This window comes from Pseudochaenichthys georgianus, chromosome 6 (genome assembly GCF_902827115.2).
Source record: "Pseudochaenichthys georgianus chromosome 6, fPseGeo1.2, whole genome shotgun sequence".
NCBI lineage: Eukaryota > Metazoa > Chordata > Actinopteri > Perciformes > Channichthyidae > Pseudochaenichthys > Pseudochaenichthys georgianus.
This window is the reverse complement of record NC_047508.1, coordinates 34,532,177-34,553,425: the sequence shown is the minus strand read 5'-3', so window position 1 is coordinate 34,553,425 and position 21,249 is coordinate 34,532,177. Positions and strand designations below refer to the sequence as shown.

The window sequence follows — 21,249 nt, the reverse complement described above, 5'->3', positions numbered from 1 at the left end:
TAGATGATCATTGTAATAAAAATATCTATATATCATGATTTGCCTTGTTATTTACTGTGCAGTAGTACTAAATGGAAATAAGAAACAAGAGAAGACCTATATTTAATACCTCAGCTTTTATTTAAAAGTGTAACTAAAAAGACATCTAAAAGACAATAAAAATGCATGTTCTATACATAGAAAGCCATTCCATTTGAAATATAATAAAATAAAAACATCTGAGAAACATTATTGGAGTTTGACCCTTCGATACTGGTTTGAGAATACTGGTTACAGTTCGTGCACTCGCTGTCATGATTTGCAAGAAATAGATACAGATAGTAGAATTCACCTCATATCACTAATACACATGATTTTATTGGAAAGTTTAATTATTACATTAATCAGTAGATTTATCAATGAGACAAAGCAAGACAATTGACATTTTAAAAAATATTTGACAGTTTTTCTTCAACACGGTTCATGAATCACTGTTGCTAATTGTTGGTTAAAAATTGTAATACAGGTTTTAAATACATGTAAAGAACACGTTTGTTGACTTGTAGCTTCTGCTGAGTTGTACAGCTACTATAATACCTCATCCAGCTCCTTCACAAAGTGCCTGAGGGCATCAAGGCAGCGCTCTTTGAGCTCCAGCAGATTATTATCCAGCGGAGCCTGTAGCAAACCATTCAAGGTGGGTTCCTTGGCCACCAACATCTTCACCACTGTGCGAAATGTCTCACAGTCCTGCCTGTAATGCTGCACATAAAATAATCAGGTCAGGGGTGTCAAGAGTTTCTAATGATACAATACAAAGAATAAAGAGTAAAGTAACTTCCAACCTTATCAATAGATAGGTCTGTCTTTGAGGCACTCTATGTTTACGGGTCATTTTGGCAATATGAAATAAAGAGTTATTACAAAACAAAATGCAATTTGATTCCCATCTTAACATAATCAAACATATCGGCTTTTCAATCAACCTGAGTGATGCATTCCAGTGTTCTGTATTTTAGAGGGTTTTTATTCCCCATGTTTTAAGATGGAAGAAAGATTGAGACTTAAAGTGAACTGCCTTATAATAATAATAATAATAATAATAATAATAATAATAATAATAATAATAATAATAATAATAATAATAATAATAATAATTAATAATAATAATTCCTTACATTTATTATAGCGCTTTTCCAGTGCTCAAAGCGCTTTACATTACATTACACATATATATTTTTTTTTTATACATGCAATGGTCACTTATGTGTGTATAGGCTGAACAACACATCTGGAAGGATCTCTGGTATCACGAATCACTTCAACATCTACAGAAATCTGCACATAGAAAACCTATATTCATACAATGTATACATAATACATTTGAACTGACCCCAAATAATATAAAAAAACCACCTCTTTTATCAACGCCTTACTTTGAACTTAATGAACCCAGCTCTGGTGAATTGGGGTATTCCATTACACAGGTGTGTGAATGTGTGCAGCGAGCCTATTCAAGTGCATGTCCGCCCATAACAAAGGGGACCTGAGGTGTCAGAGTATGTTACTGGTGCTTTAGCATTCTTTCACACCACATTGTAACAAGCTCTCACATCCCTCTCAGATTTTACTGCTGACCCAAAACGGCTGTTAAGTCCTTTATTAGAGTTCCAGGTGCAAGCTCACAACATCTTTATCACCTGGAGAGAAAAGGCGAAATGTGAGGCCCTGAACTAACCCCACCCTACATTTTTAGGGCTGCACCAGTCCGTCATGGATAAGTCTGGGACATCGGGGTCCTCTAGGGTTGAGTTAATGCAGCCCAGATCACCTCTCCCGTCAAATTAGAGTCACTAGAGCAGAAAGGAAGGCTTCTCTGTGGCTACGACAACCACGTATTGGCCACTACAAGTTGTCAAAGGAAAATTACTAGCAAAGATTAGAGACATGTCAACTTTACAAAAACAGGGTGATATGTGTGGACATAGAAGACATATTTAGCCACCAAAACATATTGTCTGAGTCAGTCTTTGCACCATTTTACTGAAGTGTCAGCGGACCTACATTTTCAAAGAAGTGATTTCAAGCGTTTTCAGTTTCCTCTCCTTTTAAGATTGGAATTACCATTTTCGTTTATGTGGGCAGTTGCGGTCAAATTTTCTAAAACAAGAAAGAGTTGACAGCATCTTTTCAAACATTAACTGTCTGTTAAATGGAATAAAACAAATCAGCTTTGTTAACTTTGAAAAGAAAAATGCTGCCTGTCAACTTAAATCAGAGTCCAGTCTTGAGCAGAATGTGAGGTTAACCGGACAAACGGCTATATTCCAGGATGCTGTCAGTTATGGGAGGATTTAAAGCCACAACTGCCGTTTCTGTGCCGAGATACACATTACATAATGTGTATTCAGGCTAACTCGTGCTGGCGTATCCATCAATTTGTATAGAGATCACTAGAGCTTCTGTAAACTCATTATATTGCTGTCAAATGACTTAACTGTAAAAACAATGTTTTTTTGGGCAAGAAAATAGGGAGAAATATATGATTTACAGAAGTTTCATTAGAAGAGAAAGGATAGAAAATCCAATATGGGACTGTGAGTGTACAGTTTTTTAATAGATTTGCCACAGTTTGTATCAAGACTATCCTGCCTGGGTGGGGTCTTACACACACAGAAAAGGTCAAATACTAAAAGATAACATGACATTCAGCATGGAACAATAAGGTTGGAAAAAATGTGCCACATGGGAATCGCTTACTGTTTTTGACCACAGAAAAGAGCACAAAGTAAAGGCTAAAAGAGAGGCTAAAGGGAAATGCTGGTGGAGAAAGGGTAGGCGAAATAAGGTGATGTGAAAAATAAAATGACACAAAAAAAAAGGGTCTTCATTTTCTGCTCTACCTACTAATCACAATGAAACTTTCAACGCCTCCAGCCCCGGGATCACGTCAGTTCTTCTTCATTGCTTTTTTAATATGTCATATTTCTCTCTCCCTGATAATTCCCCTGCTAAACCAGCTTGTTCAGATAGTTGCACACCTATCTATTAATTCCCGCATCCCTAACCCATATTCTGTGATACGGGGCGTAACATTGGAACAGAGTTGCTCTTCTTACAGAGAAAATGTATCAATTCTTATGGTACTTATAACTATGAATATAACACTACAGTTTAACGCTGTATCACAACATGCATTGTACACACACAGAGGAAGGCAAGTGGAGTAACCTCAGACAGAAATACCTCAGACTGTGGGAGATGTTTGGACTCTAGCGAATGATTTAATGTCTGAAGATCATGTCAAGCGAATTTGCGGCCCCACATAATGACAGTCTTCAGGCCCGACCACAAGGAGAGACTCACGACACGTGTGGCCAGCTATGCTCAGGGTCAACTTCATTCAACAACACAGCTTTCCTTCTGTCTACGTACGAGTCCCTTCCCAGGCTATTTTTAACCTATTTCTAATTGGACATTACACAGGAGGATTTCCACACCGCTACGTCTGCAGTGCAGGTTTCTCCTCGGTTAAACATTCTCACTAAGTTAGCAGATTTTAAGAAAGGCGAAGATTGTTTCCAGGTTATAAGATGTGAGAGGAAACACGGTTAAAATAAGACACTAACATGTGGTGAATGTCCTATAAACCAGTAGCTCTCTAATCACTTCGGGTTGATTATGTTTGCCATCGTTCAAAACAAAACTGTTCCTAAGCGACAGCCTCTGTTGACAGCGATTACATTTTCACTTCATTATATTCCGTACATACAGTTTTACACAATTGAAAGCCTTGAGGAAAGGGATGGGGAAAGTGGGCCTTTAATGAACTATGAACGCAAATTAAGTGATATCCCTTGATGTTACCAGAGCTTAGAAGACTGTAAGCTATCTGCATGACCATGCATATAAATGTGTGCGAGATGGAGAGCATCAATTTACATTAATTACTGCATCGAGCGACCGTGGAGCGGCTCCAACCGGCGTGCTATTTTTGTAAAAACTGCTCCCATGTTACTAGAACAAACAGGAAGGGTACTTTTGACCAGAGCGTGCTCTGTGTGCTGGGAGGAAAAGGCTGCAGGGAGGTTCTACCTAAACCTCCCCTTAAAGTGGGAACCATGAGCTGATCTTAAGCCTGATACTAAGGGGCCACACAGGGTGGAAACAGCAACACTAGGGGCCTTAAAGAGGAGCCTTACAAAATGGGATTCTGCCCAAATCGGATGTTGGTGGAGGTCCAAATTGTGAACATACTGACAGGAGTGAGCTGGGGTCCGGGGTACGGGGTGGGGGTCTGAGTGAGATTATACATAAGGCACTCCCATGGACATTTAGAGAGGCTCTGTTCAAATGAGCACCGATGCAGGCAGGGGTCATGTATAATAAGGGAAGTGGGGTAATGAGTGGAGGGCTGGTACACATTAGGGGATATTAAAAGAGCCATTTTAATCACTCAAGCTGCAAACCGGACCTCTCAATGGAGGGGCTAATAGTTGAAATGGATAACTTTCATTTGCGCTGATTGAAATCAATGATGAATGGACTTCTTTGAAAATCACTCCCAGGCACTTTTCTATGTTATGAGTGGATATTCTTTCTTTGTTGTTATTTTACATGCTCCGATTTGTCCTGTGGTCCATCCCAAGGTTTATAAGTTGCTCCGCTGGTCATCAGTTCCATCACAAGGTTTACAAAACAACTGCATGCTGGTCATTAAGCCTGTAATCAAATCATTTAAGGTTTTAAAACATCTTATGACTATGTGTGTCATTAGCGTGGATGTTAACTGCGTAAAGGAATCTGTATGAAGTTTCTAAATGTCCTTTATAACCCCGAGACACCCACGGAAAGTATGCATTACAAAAAGCTCCGTCTTTAAACACTAAGCTATGCTAGTGTAGCAAATCGATTTCAAAATGATCTGGCCCCATGCTAACAGGGCTGTAATATACATTAAGAAAATGGCGCTGATGGTCCGAGATCCAGCTCTGCCCCCTAACTGATCTGCTCAGCCTGGCACACAGCACCGTTGAATCGGCGTGTGTTTAACTGCGCCTGAGGCAGATGTTACAGTATAGACACGGTGGAGGTTTCTGCCTCTCACCACGTCTCTAGAGGCAGTTAAAAATGGCAGGGTAAGCATGTGTGTACTAATGCCAGGAGACGTACCACACTGTGGGTGGGCCGCATGCATCCTGCGGGGCAATTCCTGCCCTGCTTTAACGGGAACAGATAAGTGGTACTGTAGTGCCGAGCGATGAGGGGGAGGGATAAACGTGCAGGCCACAAGAGGCATCACAACCTCAGGTGCTAAGGACTTTTCTGCTGACTCATCCTCCTTCTCTCCACCCACCAAAAAATGTTTCTCAATTAACTTAAATATTACGTGTAGCAAGCCAAGGCGCATTTATACGCCTTTTACATCAACCCCTTGACTCACAGCCAAATCGTAAAGCCATTGTAAAAAAGCGTTTCTGTGTACTCCTCGAGAACAGGGGGGAACGACGTGGTAAAGAAACTCATTTCAATTTATTACGAGCCTTAGTTTGGGGGCTTCAACTTCTCAGCTGGACAACATAGATTGTCTTTATTTAAACAAAACAACGTTAGTACTTTAGTGTGCGTTATTTAACAATGTAGGGCACCACTTAAGTTTCTCTAAAAAATGACCTTTACCCTGTTATCTGACTACAAGTTGCTATTTCGCTCATTCTTAAAATGAGGCACTAACCCAAAACAAGAGATGATACAACTAGTTTACTACGGAATACGGTCAATTGAAGCTTTAAGGTTTTAATGGAAATCATTAAAGCAATCTGGTAGTTTCTCAAGCTTCCACTTTCAGAAACTGAGGTTTTTTTAACTCAGTTATATGATGTCTGGTTAAGAACTAGCATTTTGCATTATATTGGAGGCTGGTATACATTTGGAAAGGCTTGGATACAACAAAGAAAGTTGAGACAGTTATATTGTTGAGAGTTAAGAGTATTAACAGAAGTTGGGTCGTTTCATGGAGAAAATCGTACTACCTTCTCAATTTCCAGAGCCTTAGCCTTAATGGCCTCCGACCGGCGAGCCTTGAAGTCTTGGTCTGGTGTCGGCTGTGGCTCCATGCTGGGCTCCATGCTGGGCTCCACGCTGGGCTCCACGCTGGGCTCCACGCTGGGCTCCACGCTGGGCTCCACGTTGGGCTCCACGCTGGGCTCCACGTTGGGCTCCACGTTGGGCTCCACGTTGGGCTCCACGCTGGTCTCCACGCTGGTCTCCACGCTGGTCTCCACGCTGGTCTCCACGCTGGCCTCCACGCTGGCCTCCACGCTGGTCTCCACGCTGGTCTCCACGCTGGTCTCCACGCTGGTCTCTACGCTGGTCTCCACGCTGGTCTCCACGCTGGTCTCCACGCTGGTCTCCACACTGGTCTCCACCACCTCCTCCCTCTCCACTACAGATGCAGGAGCGTTTTCCTGGAGGGCCAAAGGTGAAAGGTTAGAACCGGGGTCACCAGGTTTAGAAGCTGGTTCTGATTTCAAAGTGTTTCAAATGGAGACAACTCTGCTCTCTTACAAGTGTTGAGCTCTTGTTTTGGTACATGTCTCATTAAGCATGCCTAAAGTCAACAGAAAAGAGGAGCCATTTACAGTCCCTCTCTCTGACTAAAGGATCCTTACAGTCAAAGGTCAACTGACCCAAATACATGAGTCAGTTCTGCTTTCTAACAAGGAATATATTATTTTCTTAAAGGTGGGGTAGTTCATTTTGGAGAAACCAGCTCGAGATCGCTAGAATTTGAAAATACACAGCTGGAAAAAATCTGCCTCTTCCTTACAGAGCCCCTCCTCCAACACACACGAACGCGCACATGACCAATGAGGGCACGAGATAAGTCTGTGCACAGATGGAAGGCTGACAGGCAGGTAGGCCATCCAGTTATTGTAGCCGGGCCGGCTCAGATGATTGGTCGTGCTTTTTACAGTACTACGACTTCCACAGATGAACTTTTTAATGGATTTTTTGTCAAAGCACTTCTTTCATTGCTATCGGGATGTTAAGAGAATTCCATGGAATATAACAAAAAGTGTTTCTCCAGCCGGTTTCTGAAACTGACCTTTAAGTTATGTTAGTCTTTACAGTGGTATACTTGTGCTTTTGTCTACTTTTAGGCCAATACACAAGTACTATACATTGATATACTTTACTAAACTGTATACTGTTATAATTAAAAGTGATACTGTCACTGATGCACAGGACACTAAGACCTGAGAGTTTGCTTTATAATAAGCAATATTCATGACATAAAAGAAAGATATATATAGACTTTTTGCACTACCTTTTATTTTGTATTTTTATATTTTATTATATATGTTGTATTGTTGGAGGAGCTCAGGTCAGAACAATTCCATTGCCATTTCTACACTGTACCTTTGTGCATATGACAATAAAACCTTTGAATCTTGATTGTTGTAATATTACAAACCTGTGTGATGAATGCATATCCTTTTTTACTCAAGACATGCATTTACAGTATTGATAATTATCCTATTCTATGTGATATGTTAATATCCTCTTTCCAAATGTTTATGTCAAAAACAAGAAAGGGGAGGACCGAAGGATTATGACACAAAGTGCATTTGTCTTCCTGGGTATTCAATGCTTCGGAAATATAAAAATGATTACATTGTTATTGCTTTGAATATACACCTCATATCACCGGAGACTTTTCAAGCTTTTACTTTAGATGCAACTGTACAAAAACATGTAGAAGCTACCATTTTCAATTCATGTATTTATACTCACTGGAACAGGTTTTTTGTAAAGATTATACCGCGCTAGATCGCTGTGAAATGTTGGCTTTACCTTTGCAGATCCAGAGCTGTGAGGAGACCCCTCTACAGAGGGGCTGGGAGTGTGGCTCACACTGGTCTTATCTACGGAGAAGTGAAATGTCAGATGAAAATGGAGAACAACACAAGTAACCTTCCTCAGACAATTGTGGGAAATAAAAACGTCTAACTAAAGTGTGACAACAATAACAAGAGGTTGAAATGAATCGAATACACAAGGGCAGCACAGCATTATTTTATCTGATTTTGCTCTGTAGTAAAATCCACTCTGGGGGAGCGTTTTAAAGGGTCATTGGTCTGGGAAGCAAGCCACGTTTACTGCAGCCTTCCCAGTTCAAACAGGGTCCACTGGTTCCTCAGCTCTCTCCACTCTGCTGTCTAATAACTGCAGAATGCAATAACCTTTTATTTTATATAAACACTCAGAGGAACACTCACTGTCTGCTGAAACATCACACAATCACTCACTTGTCATCGTGAACAATCATAAAGCCAAGGCCTCATGAGGCGGCTGAAAACTTTAAATCCCTGTTTTTGTAATGCTCCCTTGTCGAATCCTCCCACACAATAGTGGTCGAGGAGTTCATCTGTGTCTAGATTGAAATATCGTCTTCTGCTGGCTCCAATGTGTCTAGAAAAAAAAATCTAATTTGAACAAGTTGTTTGTTTTTACTGAAGGACTCTCCCACAGTGATTAGAGTGAGCCAAGGTAAAGCCTCTATCTTAATTTGAGTCCCTCAGCAGGGACTAAGTAGTCCCCATGTGGCTCTTTCTCCAGGACCCCACAAAGACTCTAGTAAGGCTGAATACTCAGATACTGTAGTGTGTACCATCAGAAATACAACAGTGTTAAAACAAACTAGTTAATATGACTAAGAAGGCTGAAGTGTAGCTGTTCCCAATGGCCACACATAAAGAGGAGGCCCGCCATAATACACAGGAGCTTTATGCAATAAGTGTTTGAATGGGGACCACGGTGCACATATTTAGACAAGAGAGTGCAGAGTAGTTTCAAAATCTGGCATACGGCCAATCGCTGTACAACCGAGGCGTGTTGCTCAGATTGTGGGTTTTGTAAAGTTACAAAAATTGTTCGACGCAGCCACCCTAATTATGATGTCTAAAAGACGTGGGGGGGGTTTCTACATGCTGTTTGACATTCCAACAAGGGTTTCTTTTGGAGCATATTGGCCATTTTTTTTTTACGACATGTAGTAGTAGTTTATATGCGACTCTCATTCTCTGGAGAAAACTTCAACACAGGGAAGGTACGCTGGCCCCGCATCTCACACCCTCAGTGCGTTCCACTAATCTGAACAGAAAACTGGTTTCCATAAGCGGGGTAGAAGATTAGAGAAACCTGATCTCCCCAGCGAGATTTATCTGCAATGTATACGGGTAAACACTCGTCTAATTGGCTGCTCAAAATTATACGTCTGCATGTAAAAACGGTTCCCATTTAAAATTGGGGCAGTAAAGACATCTGATTAGTGATGTGCTGCATGAACAATAACCAATACTACAATAGATGTAAACAAATTACTTGATTAAATATGTTAACATGTTTCTTTTAGTGACTTCAATGCCTTTAAAACACACTGCCTGGGCAACTTCAGGAAAGGTGTGACCCGAATCCGGAGGTCTGATTATATTTAGTCGATAAATCTCTCGAGTTGACATTTATGTACATTTTTGTGATAGGGCTGAGACCACCAAGGCCCACACAGCTTCTGTTCGCATGACAACGCTTAATATACATACGCTATCATTGAAGCCCTTTCTTTTTTTACATTGCTGTGCTGGCCTAATTAGTATCCCAGATGGGAGTGGGGTTGGGAGGTACAACTGCGCTCTCACTGTTTTATTACATCTTCAAAAGGCCGTACGACATGCAGCTACATTTTCACAGCTTTAATATCTTTATGTGTCTTGGAAATCAAAGCACTGGAGGAAAGGCTGCCCACACTGCTTTGCCTCAGACTAATAATATTGCTGATGTCAGATCACTTTTAACACGTTGTTGTAACATGTGTATCCGTACATTTCATTAGCTCAGCATTGCTTATTAAAGTTCTAAAGCCTGTCAGAGTCACAAAAGAAAGCATGTGAAATGACAGAGCCCAAGTGATTTTGAAGAGGTCGTTAAAGCGGCGCATGAACAGACGAAAAGGTCAGGTTCTGAATCCTAAGCCAATCCAATAAACCGAGGGTATCCTTTTCCCAGCCTGTGTAAGTGTGTGTGTGGTGTTAGTGTAATTAACATCTTAACGTGTTTCAGCGCACTCTGACCCTTCACATTACACAGCACCTCGGAAAACAGATGCTTCACCTGGAATGGCTTAATACCTTTAGACATTATAATTATATGTATGCCTCTGTGAAAGGGAAAATCAACTCTGTTGTTGTGAGTACAGAGGGAATAACAGCTGTGACGACAAACATTGGACTAGATAAGAGTCAATTCATCATTTCACCGTGTTTTATGAGCTGTGCTTCTTCAGGTGTAGCATGCTGTGGCCAATCACAGTGTCTTGTAGTTTAAAGTGGTGCAGTGTTATTGGACATTATATAATGCTGGTCAGACAGTATAAGCCGTTACGGTTGGTTCTTTCATTTAAAATAGATTTAAAGATGCAAAGATGGACAACAGCAGAATATATTGTTTTTCTGCCTTTGTATAACTGCTATTAATATTATTATAAATAAATACACAAGTACGTTTTGTAAGAAGGCTTGTTAAGACTAAACACTAACACTCTAATTATTTCTCTTTGTCTGGTAGCATTACCTTCCAGCTGATCAGCTTATTGCACCTGAGGTCTTGTCTAAGCTGTGAACGTGCTGAGATCCACAGAAGTCTAAATACTTACGCTTTTTCAGAGGCTGCTGGTAGTTTAAAATCCTCTCCCTGTCGGGGGAGAAGCTCCTGCTGCTGGTGTTAGATAGCGAGCGGACAGTTACAGGTGGGTGTGCTTCCCTTCGTCCGGGAGAGCGTTCCCGTTTCATTCCTTTAGGTGTAGGAGTGCGTCTGTACTCGTCACGGTCTTCTCTACTGAAAAAAAGCAACAAAAGGAGAATTTTAGGAGTTCTGAGTGCTTTGGATAATTAATGTCTGTAAATGCTCTTCACCAACTTATCGTTTTGTCATTTTGATAGGAAGCCGACTTCTTACATCAAAAACCAGACCCTTATTTTAAGTCCCGTTAGTTGGACGTTTGTTTAAAGGTATACTAGAAAACCATATGGATGTGAGGGCAGTGACCTTTCTTTCGGGCACTGACCTTAAAGGAGGGCCTGACCCTCGACCTCTGCCGTGGAAATAGGGAGCGCCTCTTCTATTGCTCCTGAAACACATAAAAAAAAACACAGAATTAAAAACTACAGACAAATTAAGAACAGGCAAAGCTGCTCTGCACATGGAAACATTTGTTTGATTAATCGGGGTATATTAGTTCATTTAAAATGAACTACTTACATTATTACTGTATTTTAAAGAAATGGTTTCCTTCAGTGAAGGCCTTCAGGTGGGTAATGGAAACAGAGTAAATCAAAAACAAAACTGCAAAGACTTCAATTCAGTCCCAGTGGGATACTGATTCATTTGTGAAATTGTGGCAATCTTCCTCTTTGGCACTCGCAAGAGTTGGCACACTTTTGGTTTTCTTTCATTCCCATGCGTCGTCAATTGGAGGCTGAGTCATTATTAAGCCTGAATATGGAACTGAAATCACAATTCACTGTCATCTAACTATGATGTGTGATAATCCTAGCACATCTACTGAAAATAATCGTCGCTAATTTCCACTTGTTTCCCTTATTTCCAGGCTTGTAGCTTAGTGCCCGAGCACGACCTTAAAGTCCAGAGGTATAAATGACCCAAAGGCACCTGGTTTTCATGACCTCTGCCTGAACTCAAGCCACATCTTAAACAAAGAGCAGGTCTAACAAGGCTTCAAACTTTTACGACTCGTGGTCTGTTTGGCAAATGGCAGGCTGAGTCCTGGCTACTTCAAACACTGACTTGCCATCTATGCAGTTCAAAACTAACATCAAAAGGTTACAGATAGAGAGAAACGAGTGATTTACTTAATTTTGAGAAAAAAAACAGTTCTCTCGAGGGAACTGTTCTTCCCCCGGATATTACACGTATATTGAAGCCGAGATGGCGGTCAATACACTAAGGAATGACCCGAAATAAGCAGTAACTTGGTCGGGCATCCAGCGAGGCTACAACGAGATAAAACAAACTAATAATAATATGGCATTGTTTCCTTATAATATACACAAAGAAAACCAGTTAGCTAGTTTTAATTTTTTTTAAACTGGAATTAAAAAGGACAGAAAAAAGAAGGCAATGATTAATTTGGCATTTGCAAAAACGTTATTATGCTCTTGTACTTCTTGTCTTTATTCCACACCCCTAGTTGTATAGTGGCACGGTAAGGGGCTACTTGTAGCTACAGAGTCTACGCAGGTGGCCACAAAAACGACACCACCACTCCCCATGACAGTGACCCTTGCTTTGGATAAATAAATAAATAAATAAGGATCCTACAGACTATTGTGTTTTCTGACGCAGCTGCGGGAGAAGCTATAGCATAATCTTTTGCGAAACTAAAACACTGCTGGTATAACGTTTTTTTTTTTTTTTTTTTTAAATGATGGAGCATTATTACATGTGTGCCATTAAAGGAGGGATAAGGTTTGTGCCAGTGTGTCGAGTCTGTCTTAAAACAATAGTCAGGTACCCATACGTACAGTAAAACAGTCTTCAAAATACAAATAGATTTTAGGGCAAATTGGAACTTGAACATATCTAATTTAAATGAGTCGTACGATGCTCAGAATATCTGAGATGTGTGGGTGTGGGTGTGTGTGGGTGTTTGACTGAAGAGGGCGTGGTCCAGCTGTTTTTCCTCTCGGCTGGGGTTGGGGTTGTTTGGTGGAGTGAGTAGACACTAGTGCTCTTTGTCCCCTCTCTAGCCTGGTGTGACTCCTGGAGAGGGGAGCTTCGTAAAGTGTTGGTATGTTAAAGTGGCCGAGGCGAGAAGAGTGTCTGTTGATGGAACTGCTTGGCTTGGATACTCTGTGAAAGCTCTTCAACTTATCTCAACAGCAGTGTGGTCACAGAGAATTAAAAGTGTTTCCTTAATATATTTCCAAAAGATTTAATTTTATGCCAAGGTATTTGCCAAAGCAATATTTTTGTTATAATACATGTGATATTCTCAAGTATTGGGTTAAATGTTAAAGTAATCATTTAAAAAAAAGATTTAAAGTGAAATGTACTTTCATAAGCTTGGTTGACCCAGTTTTTGACATGCAAGTCACACACCTTGTTGTGTATCAAGCAAATATACTCACCTTTCAAAAGACGGAACCATGCTTCCACCTTGTGGACAGTTTGATGCATTACATTAAGAATTAAATGAAGACATTGACCATCTGACTAAACAGCATGTGACAAACTAAAAATAAAATATTAAAATAATTGTAAGATGTTATTTACCTTGAGGCTAACTGATGCCTTAAATCATCTCTGCCATAGGGCTGTTGGGAATACTGGCCCTCCTAAAAAAACAAATATCACATTTAAAACAAACTTAAAGGGTCCCTATGAAAGCATTTGTGGAAGCAGGTCACTATCGTGTTTATCTTGAAAATGCGAAGGAGGATGTATATCCATGTTAGCATGCAAGTTACTTCGTAAACATTCATGTTAAGTGGTAAATATATGCTACAATGCGCCATCAAAGCAGTGAAAAAGATGTGTGCTCATTAACATGGATGATAACAACGCTTACATTTTTTTTGTATCCACTTTAAAAAGGTTATAAGACGTGTAAAAGAAAATCGACATTTGGTTTTTGTGAGTAATATTGAATGTCAAAATAACTTTGTTAAAACCTGAAACAAAAAACAGATGTAATTCTTTAAACCTTACCAACTTTTACTTACATTTCTTGGAGGTGAGGCATTTCTGCGATAATTGTTGTTGTATGAATTATCATCAAAATATTGACGGTCATTCTGTGGGTAACTGTCATGGCCGTGAAATTCTCTTGAGTCCTGGTAATTCCGAGGACCATCATTCCACATTGAAAAATTTGAACTTTTAGAACCATAGTTCACATTTGACCGAGGCATGGAGTTCCCCTTTTCCACAATATTAACAACTCGATGGACTGTCACCTGAAATAAAACAATAGTTTATATTACATCAAATATATCCGCTCTTTAAACATGCTTGCAAGTACCTATGTTTCAAACCAGAAATGAACCTATTCCTAAGATGCCAATTAATGTTGCATTGTGCAAAATTTGATGCAGAAACACCGCATTTAAAGATTAAGATGCAACAACAATATCCCCCAAATATAGAGGGACCAACAAAAGAAGAAAAGTAAATTAATACTAAATACTACTATCAATAAATGTCATGGTCATAAAAAGCTAAACACATGATTGTGATTTCAATACAGTAAATGAATCAGTTCTCTGCACTTATTAGTTCAATTAATACATTTGGATACAGAAAACAACATCTCTCCTTACCTCTCTCGAATCCACTCCTAAAATGCACTCTTCATATTTCTCTCTAAGCGGATTTCGGCCATTGTGAAATGCCACTGCAAAGACAAAAAAGTCATGTGTTTGTCCATCGGTCAGATCATTAGTTCAAACTTCAGCTATCAAGTAAATGTTATTATGTTATTTAATGAATATGCAGTGAAAAATGTGGCTTTGTCATCGCAAAATCCTGGGTTTTTTTCTTAGGCTTGGCATAGATAGTTATTCATATTTAGAATGCATTGCCAGGAAGTATTTTTTAACCAAGGTGAGGGCTCATATCATCAGCTTGAGTCTGCATAAGACACAGAGTGGTCAAGTTTTCTGATGCTCATCTCATGTTCATTTCACTAAATGGTTTCCACACTAAAAGGTTTTCTGAGATTCTGACTTATTAGTGGCTGTAATTACTGGGGAAATTATCCTACATCAAACCAGAAGAAAAAAGGTGAAGAAGCAGGGGTCTGCAGACATAGATGATAATTAATTGATCGTCCCACACATTGTCATCTTAAGACACTGGAAAGTGTGCAAAGTGAAAAGCCTAACACTGGTAGGCTTATATTAACTTGCTCAGGTATATGTACTTGACATTTCCACATGTTGAGAAAAGTGGTACAGCCCAGTTTTAGGTGGCAGTCTCTCTAAAAGATCATTTATTATATTATATAATAATAATAAAATTATATATAATAATAATATATTATTTATTATTTATTGATATTCTATTTTGTTTGTATTTACCAGCACTGTGTTATCTGTTTATTGTGTTGCACTGTTGGAGGAGCCTGTGACCTAACATTTTCATTGACATATCTACACTGTAGCTATGTGCAAATGAAAATAAAAGCCTTGAATCTTGCTATGCTTGTAACACATGCAAAGTGTTGTTGTGTTTGTGTACTTACTGATTTGGTCTGCTGTCTGGTATTCACAATATGTCACAGTAGAGAATGATGGACCTTGAAGAAGGGAAAGGGTAGAGTGTTGTTAAGCGGGTATATTTGTTTTGAACACACACACACACACACAGACCTTTGTTAACATCAAACCCACTTCCACTTCTCCAACACAACGATACATCTACCAAAGCCTTCTGACATTCACTTCGCATCAAGTAAAACCCCTTTTTCAAATAGTTGATGTATTACAGTGTATGTATACTTAAATGGCATCTGCTGGGGACAATGTTACAACAATTCACCACTACACACTATCTTTTAAAGTAAACGTAAAATATGTGTGATCCAAACATCGAAAGTCCGATAGGGGAAGTGGACATCATTAGACAACGCATAATAGAGCAATTGCAGCGAGTGATTGAGATGGTTTAACTAACTAAAATGTATTTCCTGTATCACGAAGCTCCACATAATTAAAGTGGCACTGTTCGAGCACACATGTAGCTAATAGCATCACAGCACAAGAGGATGACGCTAAAAGATCACCCACCTGTAAATGATCGTAATACTCCTGGTCACAAAGTGCGTTTTACATAATTATCCTATTGCTAAATCTTACAATTCGACAATCGAATTGTTTTCTTCGTGGATCTGCAAAGGAGAACCAAAACAAACCCCTAGCATGGACGCTCTTCTTTGCTGAATGACCACTTCCGGAAAACAGTGCGCTGCCGCCTTCTGGTGGCGACAGGTGGTAATGTGTCTAACTATGGCTGTGAATAAAGTGAATAAAGTAAAATCAAAAGTACAAAATGTTCCTTCAAAATGTAGAGTATAAAGGGTTTAAAGTCAATATAATCTAATACCCTTCATGCAAGCACAATTGTTATGTATTACGTTTTCACCATGTTCTTACATTGTGCTTACTTTGTAGTTTGGTGTACATAAACACGTATACAAATGTATTAGAACAAAATGTAGGACTTGGTTTAAAAAATAAAAAACATATTAAGTCAACTCCTCAAACATAAAAATTCCACAGATCTCTGTTAATATGCCATTTTATTGAACATAAAAGTAATACATAGTATTATTTTACATTTTACTTCCCCATTCCTCAATGGAACATGTCTATGTCCGCACGCTCTCATTTTACCATGAACAAATTGACAAAGCGCCCTTCATCAATGTTGTGTCACATTTATTACAGCGTCTGTTGTGATTACATTAACTGTGATTGGGTGAACCGGCGTCACGTGACTGTCCTCGACAGGAGTTTCTACGACATCTGAGTAGCAGCTAAATGCGTTTTTTCACCTGTAACATTGACGTGTTTTAACTCCAGTGAGTCGAAGTTACGTAAGATGGGAGACAAGAAGAGCCCCACAAGGTAAAACTGCTGCTAGTGTCTTCAGATGAAGACTTTATCGGGCCGTTTGAGGGCAGAAAGCTCGGTCAATGGATGGAGCTGCTTTACTGAAGTGCTCATGGCGGCTTGCTGCTGGTTTAGTATGGGGGAAAACTGCCTGTGTGAACTGAAAGCTCCCCTTTTCTCTGTGACTGACTTGTGAGCAGAAAATAACTTTAGAGTCGTGTATTTCTTGTTTCGGTCATCTTTGTCTTTCTTTGAAAATGTGACGTTATCACAGTGTTTTTGTTTTGTTTTTGTCAAAGGCCAAAGCGGCAACCTAAGCCCTCCGCAGATGACGGTTACTGGGACTGTAGCGTCTGCACGTTCAAGAACACCGCTGAGGAGTTCAAGTGCATGATTTGTGATGTGCGGAAGGGGACGTCCACTCGGTAAGAATAACTCTTGACAGTCTGGCTGTGTATTTTTGAAACAATCAGAGCAATGCAAAACTACTTTAATGCATGATTTAAATAATAATAATAATAATAATCTCAGTATCAGCTATCTAACGTACATGCATAAATCCTATCTGCATAAAGGGTTTAATGTTCAGTGTTTGTTGAAAAGGGAGATAGATAGAGGTTGATTGAACTTTATGGAAACAATTGTATGTAGTTTTGGGTTATGGCCTTATGTCCTTAGCATTTTGTGGGGGATATTTTAGCCATTTTTACAACTTCTTAATGAAAACCAAAATAAACAAAGAATGCAGAGTTTCCACAATATAGTTATATTCCTGTTAGTGGGAAGACATCTATTTAAACTTTAACATGTAGAACTTTGTGTGGGTGAAAAATAAATGCAGAAAATACAGCTCAACACAACCGAAGATATAGATTTTGGATGTCTTGTCAAAATTGACAGTTGTTGCAAAGAATTGTAGTCAGGACCTCAGTATTTTACCATGATTTGTGTGCTGTTAAATTGTATTGCATTATCCTGAGATGTTATTATTATCTTGTCCACACTATTTATGTCATTCGGGGTAGGGTAGACTACTTAAAAATACCTTTCAGTGTAACGCATTGCAATCAACAGCATCACAATCCCCAGCCTCCAAAATGACAATCAACACCTCTTTAAAAACACAACCAAACTTATAAACATTCATAAAAGTATGGTTTATTTTAGGCATGTTGTAGAATACATTAGTTTAAGCTAGACGATCCAATGAACAGGCAGCATATTGAAACATTTACATATATATAATGTAAAGCCGATGGTCACACTCGCAGGAACACTTAGACACAATTGTAAAGATGGTCAAATGAATAGGAAATGTATCGCATGCCTTTAAACACTTACATTTTCATAATGTTCTTAAAACAGTTGTACGGTGCCATTTTGCTGTTATTATTTATATTGCTCATACTGACCGTGAAGAGATTCCATCCTTTTACTTAAATACATGGGGGGCAATATCCACAGTCCTAGTTCTGTGGCGAAATGTATTCCAAGGTAATATTCTTTCAGCAGTATGAGTTAATCAAATCAAGGGGGTATCTTCAAGGTTATTGTCCTTTTTAGTCTCTTAATATTACAATTACCTCAGCTGCAGCTCTGTTTCTCCAAACACTGTTAGAAGTAACGGAAAGCAGGTGTTTTCTACTTTTCATTTGAAAGATACACACTTGATTTGACAAATGTAGATGTAAATGGTAAGGTAGCTGAATCCACATATTAACTTCATATGAAATTGTGTATGCATTTTAACCCAAAAAGAGTGCTGCGAATGTTGTCCCCCATCAATTACATCCAAATAGCATTAGCAAACATTTTCACTTTTGACTAGAAAGAATGATAACAGCAAGCAAAATATGTTTAAAGTGTATATATGGGTACCTGATTACTGTTCAGACTTTAAAACCATTTTTAAACAGTAGTCTATATTTTTTTTTAAGTTAAAACATATACAAATGTAACCACAATGCCAATATATATTTGTTTGTCTCTTTCAGAAAACCACGGCCTGTTTCTCAGCTGGTCACACAGCAAGCAAATCAGCAGTTTGCATCACCCACACTCCCCAAAAAGGAGAAAAAAGAAAAATCAGAGAAAGCCAAGAGTGATAAAGACCCAACACTGAAAAAGAAAAGCCATAAAAAAATGAGGTAATTTATTTCTAAAGGAAATAGTGAAATGGCTCATCTTAATCAGTGGTCTTTGCAACTGAGATATTTGTAATTCTCCAAAAACGTTTAAAAATAGTTTTTTGTACCTTTTCCCACACCAGGCCCCGGTTAAAAAACATCGACAGGAGCAGCGCCCAGCATCTAGAAGTCACAGTTGGAGACTTGACTGTAATAATCACAGACTTTAAGGAGAAAGCCAAACCCACGCCAACTGCAACAGGTGCTGCCTTAGCAGACCAACACAGTCAAAGTGGCTCCAGCTCTGATAACACTGAACGGGGGGTGTCCCGATGCACTTCGCCCCACAGGGAAGCCTCACCGGTTAACGGAGAGACTCACTAACCTTCACACACCCCATTCTTCTGCACTCTCAACAGCCTCGAGTTTCAACAATTCAACATGCACGTTTTTTCGTTAAATACTTTAAATGCAAATATGATAGCATTCACTTCTAATAATGGATTACATTTTTTATTTAGAGCGCTTTTACAGGTGCTCAAAGCGCTTTACAATTACATATTACACATATTAGACATGTAAATGTCAATACTGTGGACATTACCCACAGGAGCAAATGCGGGTAGAGTGTCTTGCCCAAGGACACAACGGCCTGACGCAGTGGCGGGTTTCGAACTGGAGTTCACCAACGCTGTATTTCTCACTGCCATCCCACGATGATAAATAATTTGGGACGTGTGCTGTATGCTCAACTCGAAGAACTGTTACAGCATGATGAACGGAAAAAAGGAACGGTAGCATTAAATCCTGGATGTCATTTGAACTGTGCCACCTGTTATGGTTACTCAAGTTTAAACACCTCAGTGTTACTTCAGCATCACACTGAGATGGTTGTTGCTGCACAGAATAAATGATGCATTGTGAAAGAAAATATAAAATGTCATCTCAGAATTGTAGTTTATTTTTAAATGTTATCGTAATTTGCACTTAATGGCATCCAATGTTCATGATAACATTTGTTAGCATTAATTCCTCTGTTTAATTTTCAGTAAATCATTACACTGTTGGTTACTGGCCTGATCCAGCTCCAGTTTATGCCATTGGATGCAATACTTTTTTTACTGTCTAACATTTGAGTTCAAATATTGAATAAGTATGCTTCTCGTTCACTTGGTAGAGTTAAGCATGATGTAATCTATAGAATGGTTTATATTGTAAAATACTGTTAAATAAAATAAGTTCTAGATACTTGTATGTTTTTATTTCAAGATGTTCTCCCTGCTACAATTGTTTTTTTTAAATCATTTGGATTTCTTTAAATGTTGCTTTACTGAAACTGAACTATTGACCTCAATAATTTGCTTTAGTGTCTCCACAATTAATGGATGGAAGTATTGAATTTGTTAACCTTTTTCACAGATTTAACAATATGTTCCATAAAGGTGAGAAATGAAAAATCAATGGACTTGGTATTTAACTTATAGGCAGTTCAGGTCAATTAATGAGTTGCACACACTTCACCATACTGTATTGTGTGTGATAATTATCTTTCATCATGTTCTTCAAACTGTGTCTTGAGAGGAAGGCCCTTGACAGAAATGATGAAAAGCAACTCATTTTATTTTCACAAAATGTATATAAATAAAACCCTAATATATGAGTATTTATACCAGATACTCTGAGTCTATACTTTACATTAGGCTTTCAGGTTAAATGTGAACATTTATTTGACAGCCAGGCATTTTCCATATTATTTTCCTTGTGACAAAATATGTGATCACTAATAAAACATGCATTGTTATAGGTTAAACAACCTAACTGCTCCAACATTCAACTGATGTCAACAAATCAGTAGTACTCCAATGATAATGTAGCGCAGGGGTCGGCAACCCCTGGCACGCGTGCCAATGCTGGCACGCGGCACCGTAACCAGTGGCACACTAGGAATAAGTGTGCAAAAATATTTAAATTGTATTTTCGGATCCTGAACGAGACCGCCGCCAGAGCGCGTCTGTCCGTTACCTGCAGAAGGAAGCCATGCACGCAACGCAGCCCCGCTCTCTTTAACTCCAGGTGATTTTCTGCCGCTTTCCTCCGTGGTGCAGTGCTGATAGTTTCACCACAGAGGAAACTGGAGAGGAGCTGTACAAATGCCGCAGTTTTTGCGTGGCTGTGTCTTTAGTTGAAAGCCCAGTGGCGATCTGCTCATCTCTCATCTAAATAATATGCTACAAACAGGGCCGCCTTAATGCACGGGCTGACCTGGGTTGAAGCCCAGGGGCCTACGGAGATCGGGGGCCTATCATGAGCCAATTAAAAAAAAAAAATTCAAATATATATATTTTTTATTTCGGGTGTTTTAATTTTTTTTTTAAATAAACAAAATTTTGGCTTTCAGAATATGAAACTTTTATTTCCAAAATCACATGATAAATACATTTTTGAAGCTTGTA

At 39.2% G+C, this 21,249-nt stretch overlaps 2 protein-coding genes across 3 annotated transcripts; one reads left to right on the top strand and one right to left on the bottom strand.

The window, feature by feature from the left end:
* Nucleotides 1-97: 97 nt before the first annotated feature.
* On the bottom strand, nucleotides 98-15,998 carry LOC117448317 (periphilin-1-like). 2 transcript variants are annotated; one of them, XM_034085564.1, is made up of 10 exons: nucleotides 15,846-15,998; nucleotides 15,302-15,355; nucleotides 14,379-14,452; nucleotides 13,782-14,015; nucleotides 13,333-13,394; nucleotides 11,105-11,167; nucleotides 10,694-10,875; nucleotides 7,837-7,907; nucleotides 6,012-6,446; nucleotides 98-741 (listed from the first exon to the last, which is right to left on the bottom strand). In XM_034085564.1, coding segments are annotated over exons 2-10 (1,296 nt in total). In that variant the 5' UTR covers nucleotides 15,303-15,355; nucleotides 15,846-15,998; the 3' UTR covers nucleotides 98-567. The 2 variants fall into 2 exon arrangements, with proteins under 2 accessions (XP_033941455.1, XP_033941456.1); XM_034085565.1 differs by having other exon boundaries at nucleotides 10,694-10,872.
* Nucleotides 15,999-16,548: 550 nt separating this feature from the next.
* LOC117448088 (YY1-associated factor 2-like) lies at nucleotides 16,549-20,044 on the top strand. The gene is made up of 4 exons (XM_034085200.2): nucleotides 16,549-16,685; nucleotides 16,970-17,095; nucleotides 18,665-18,817; nucleotides 18,940-20,044. Exons 1-4 carry the CDS (start codon nucleotides 16,660-16,662, stop codon nucleotides 19,178-19,180), a joined length of 546 nt encoding a protein of 181 aa, XP_033941091.1. The 5' UTR covers nucleotides 16,549-16,659; the 3' UTR covers nucleotides 19,181-20,044.
* Nucleotides 20,045-21,249: the final 1,205 nt, after the last annotated feature.

Bases quoted from the DNA above. Each gene is read 5' to 3' on its own strand.
- LOC117448317 (XM_034085564.1), bottom strand. The intron at 13,395-13,781 runs GTAAGTAAAAGT...TTGTTTTTTTAG, and splicing joins ATGCCTCACCTCCAAGAAAT to GAGGGCCAGTATTCCCAACA. The intron at 7,908-10,693 runs GTAAGTATTTAG...ACTTCTCCGTAG, and splicing joins CCAGCAGCCTCTGAAAAAGC to ATAAGACCAGTGTGAGCCAC.
- LOC117448088 (XM_034085200.2), top strand. From the start codon at position 16,660: ATGGGAGACAAGAAGAGCCCCACAAG. The intron at 16,686-16,969 runs GTAAAACTGCTG...TTTTTGTCAAAG, and splicing joins GACAAGAAGAGCCCCACAAG to GCCAAAGCGGCAACCTAAGC. The intron at 18,818-18,939 runs GTAATTTATTTC...TTCCCACACCAG, and splicing joins AAAAGCCATAAAAAAATGAG to GCCCCGGTTAAAAAACATCG.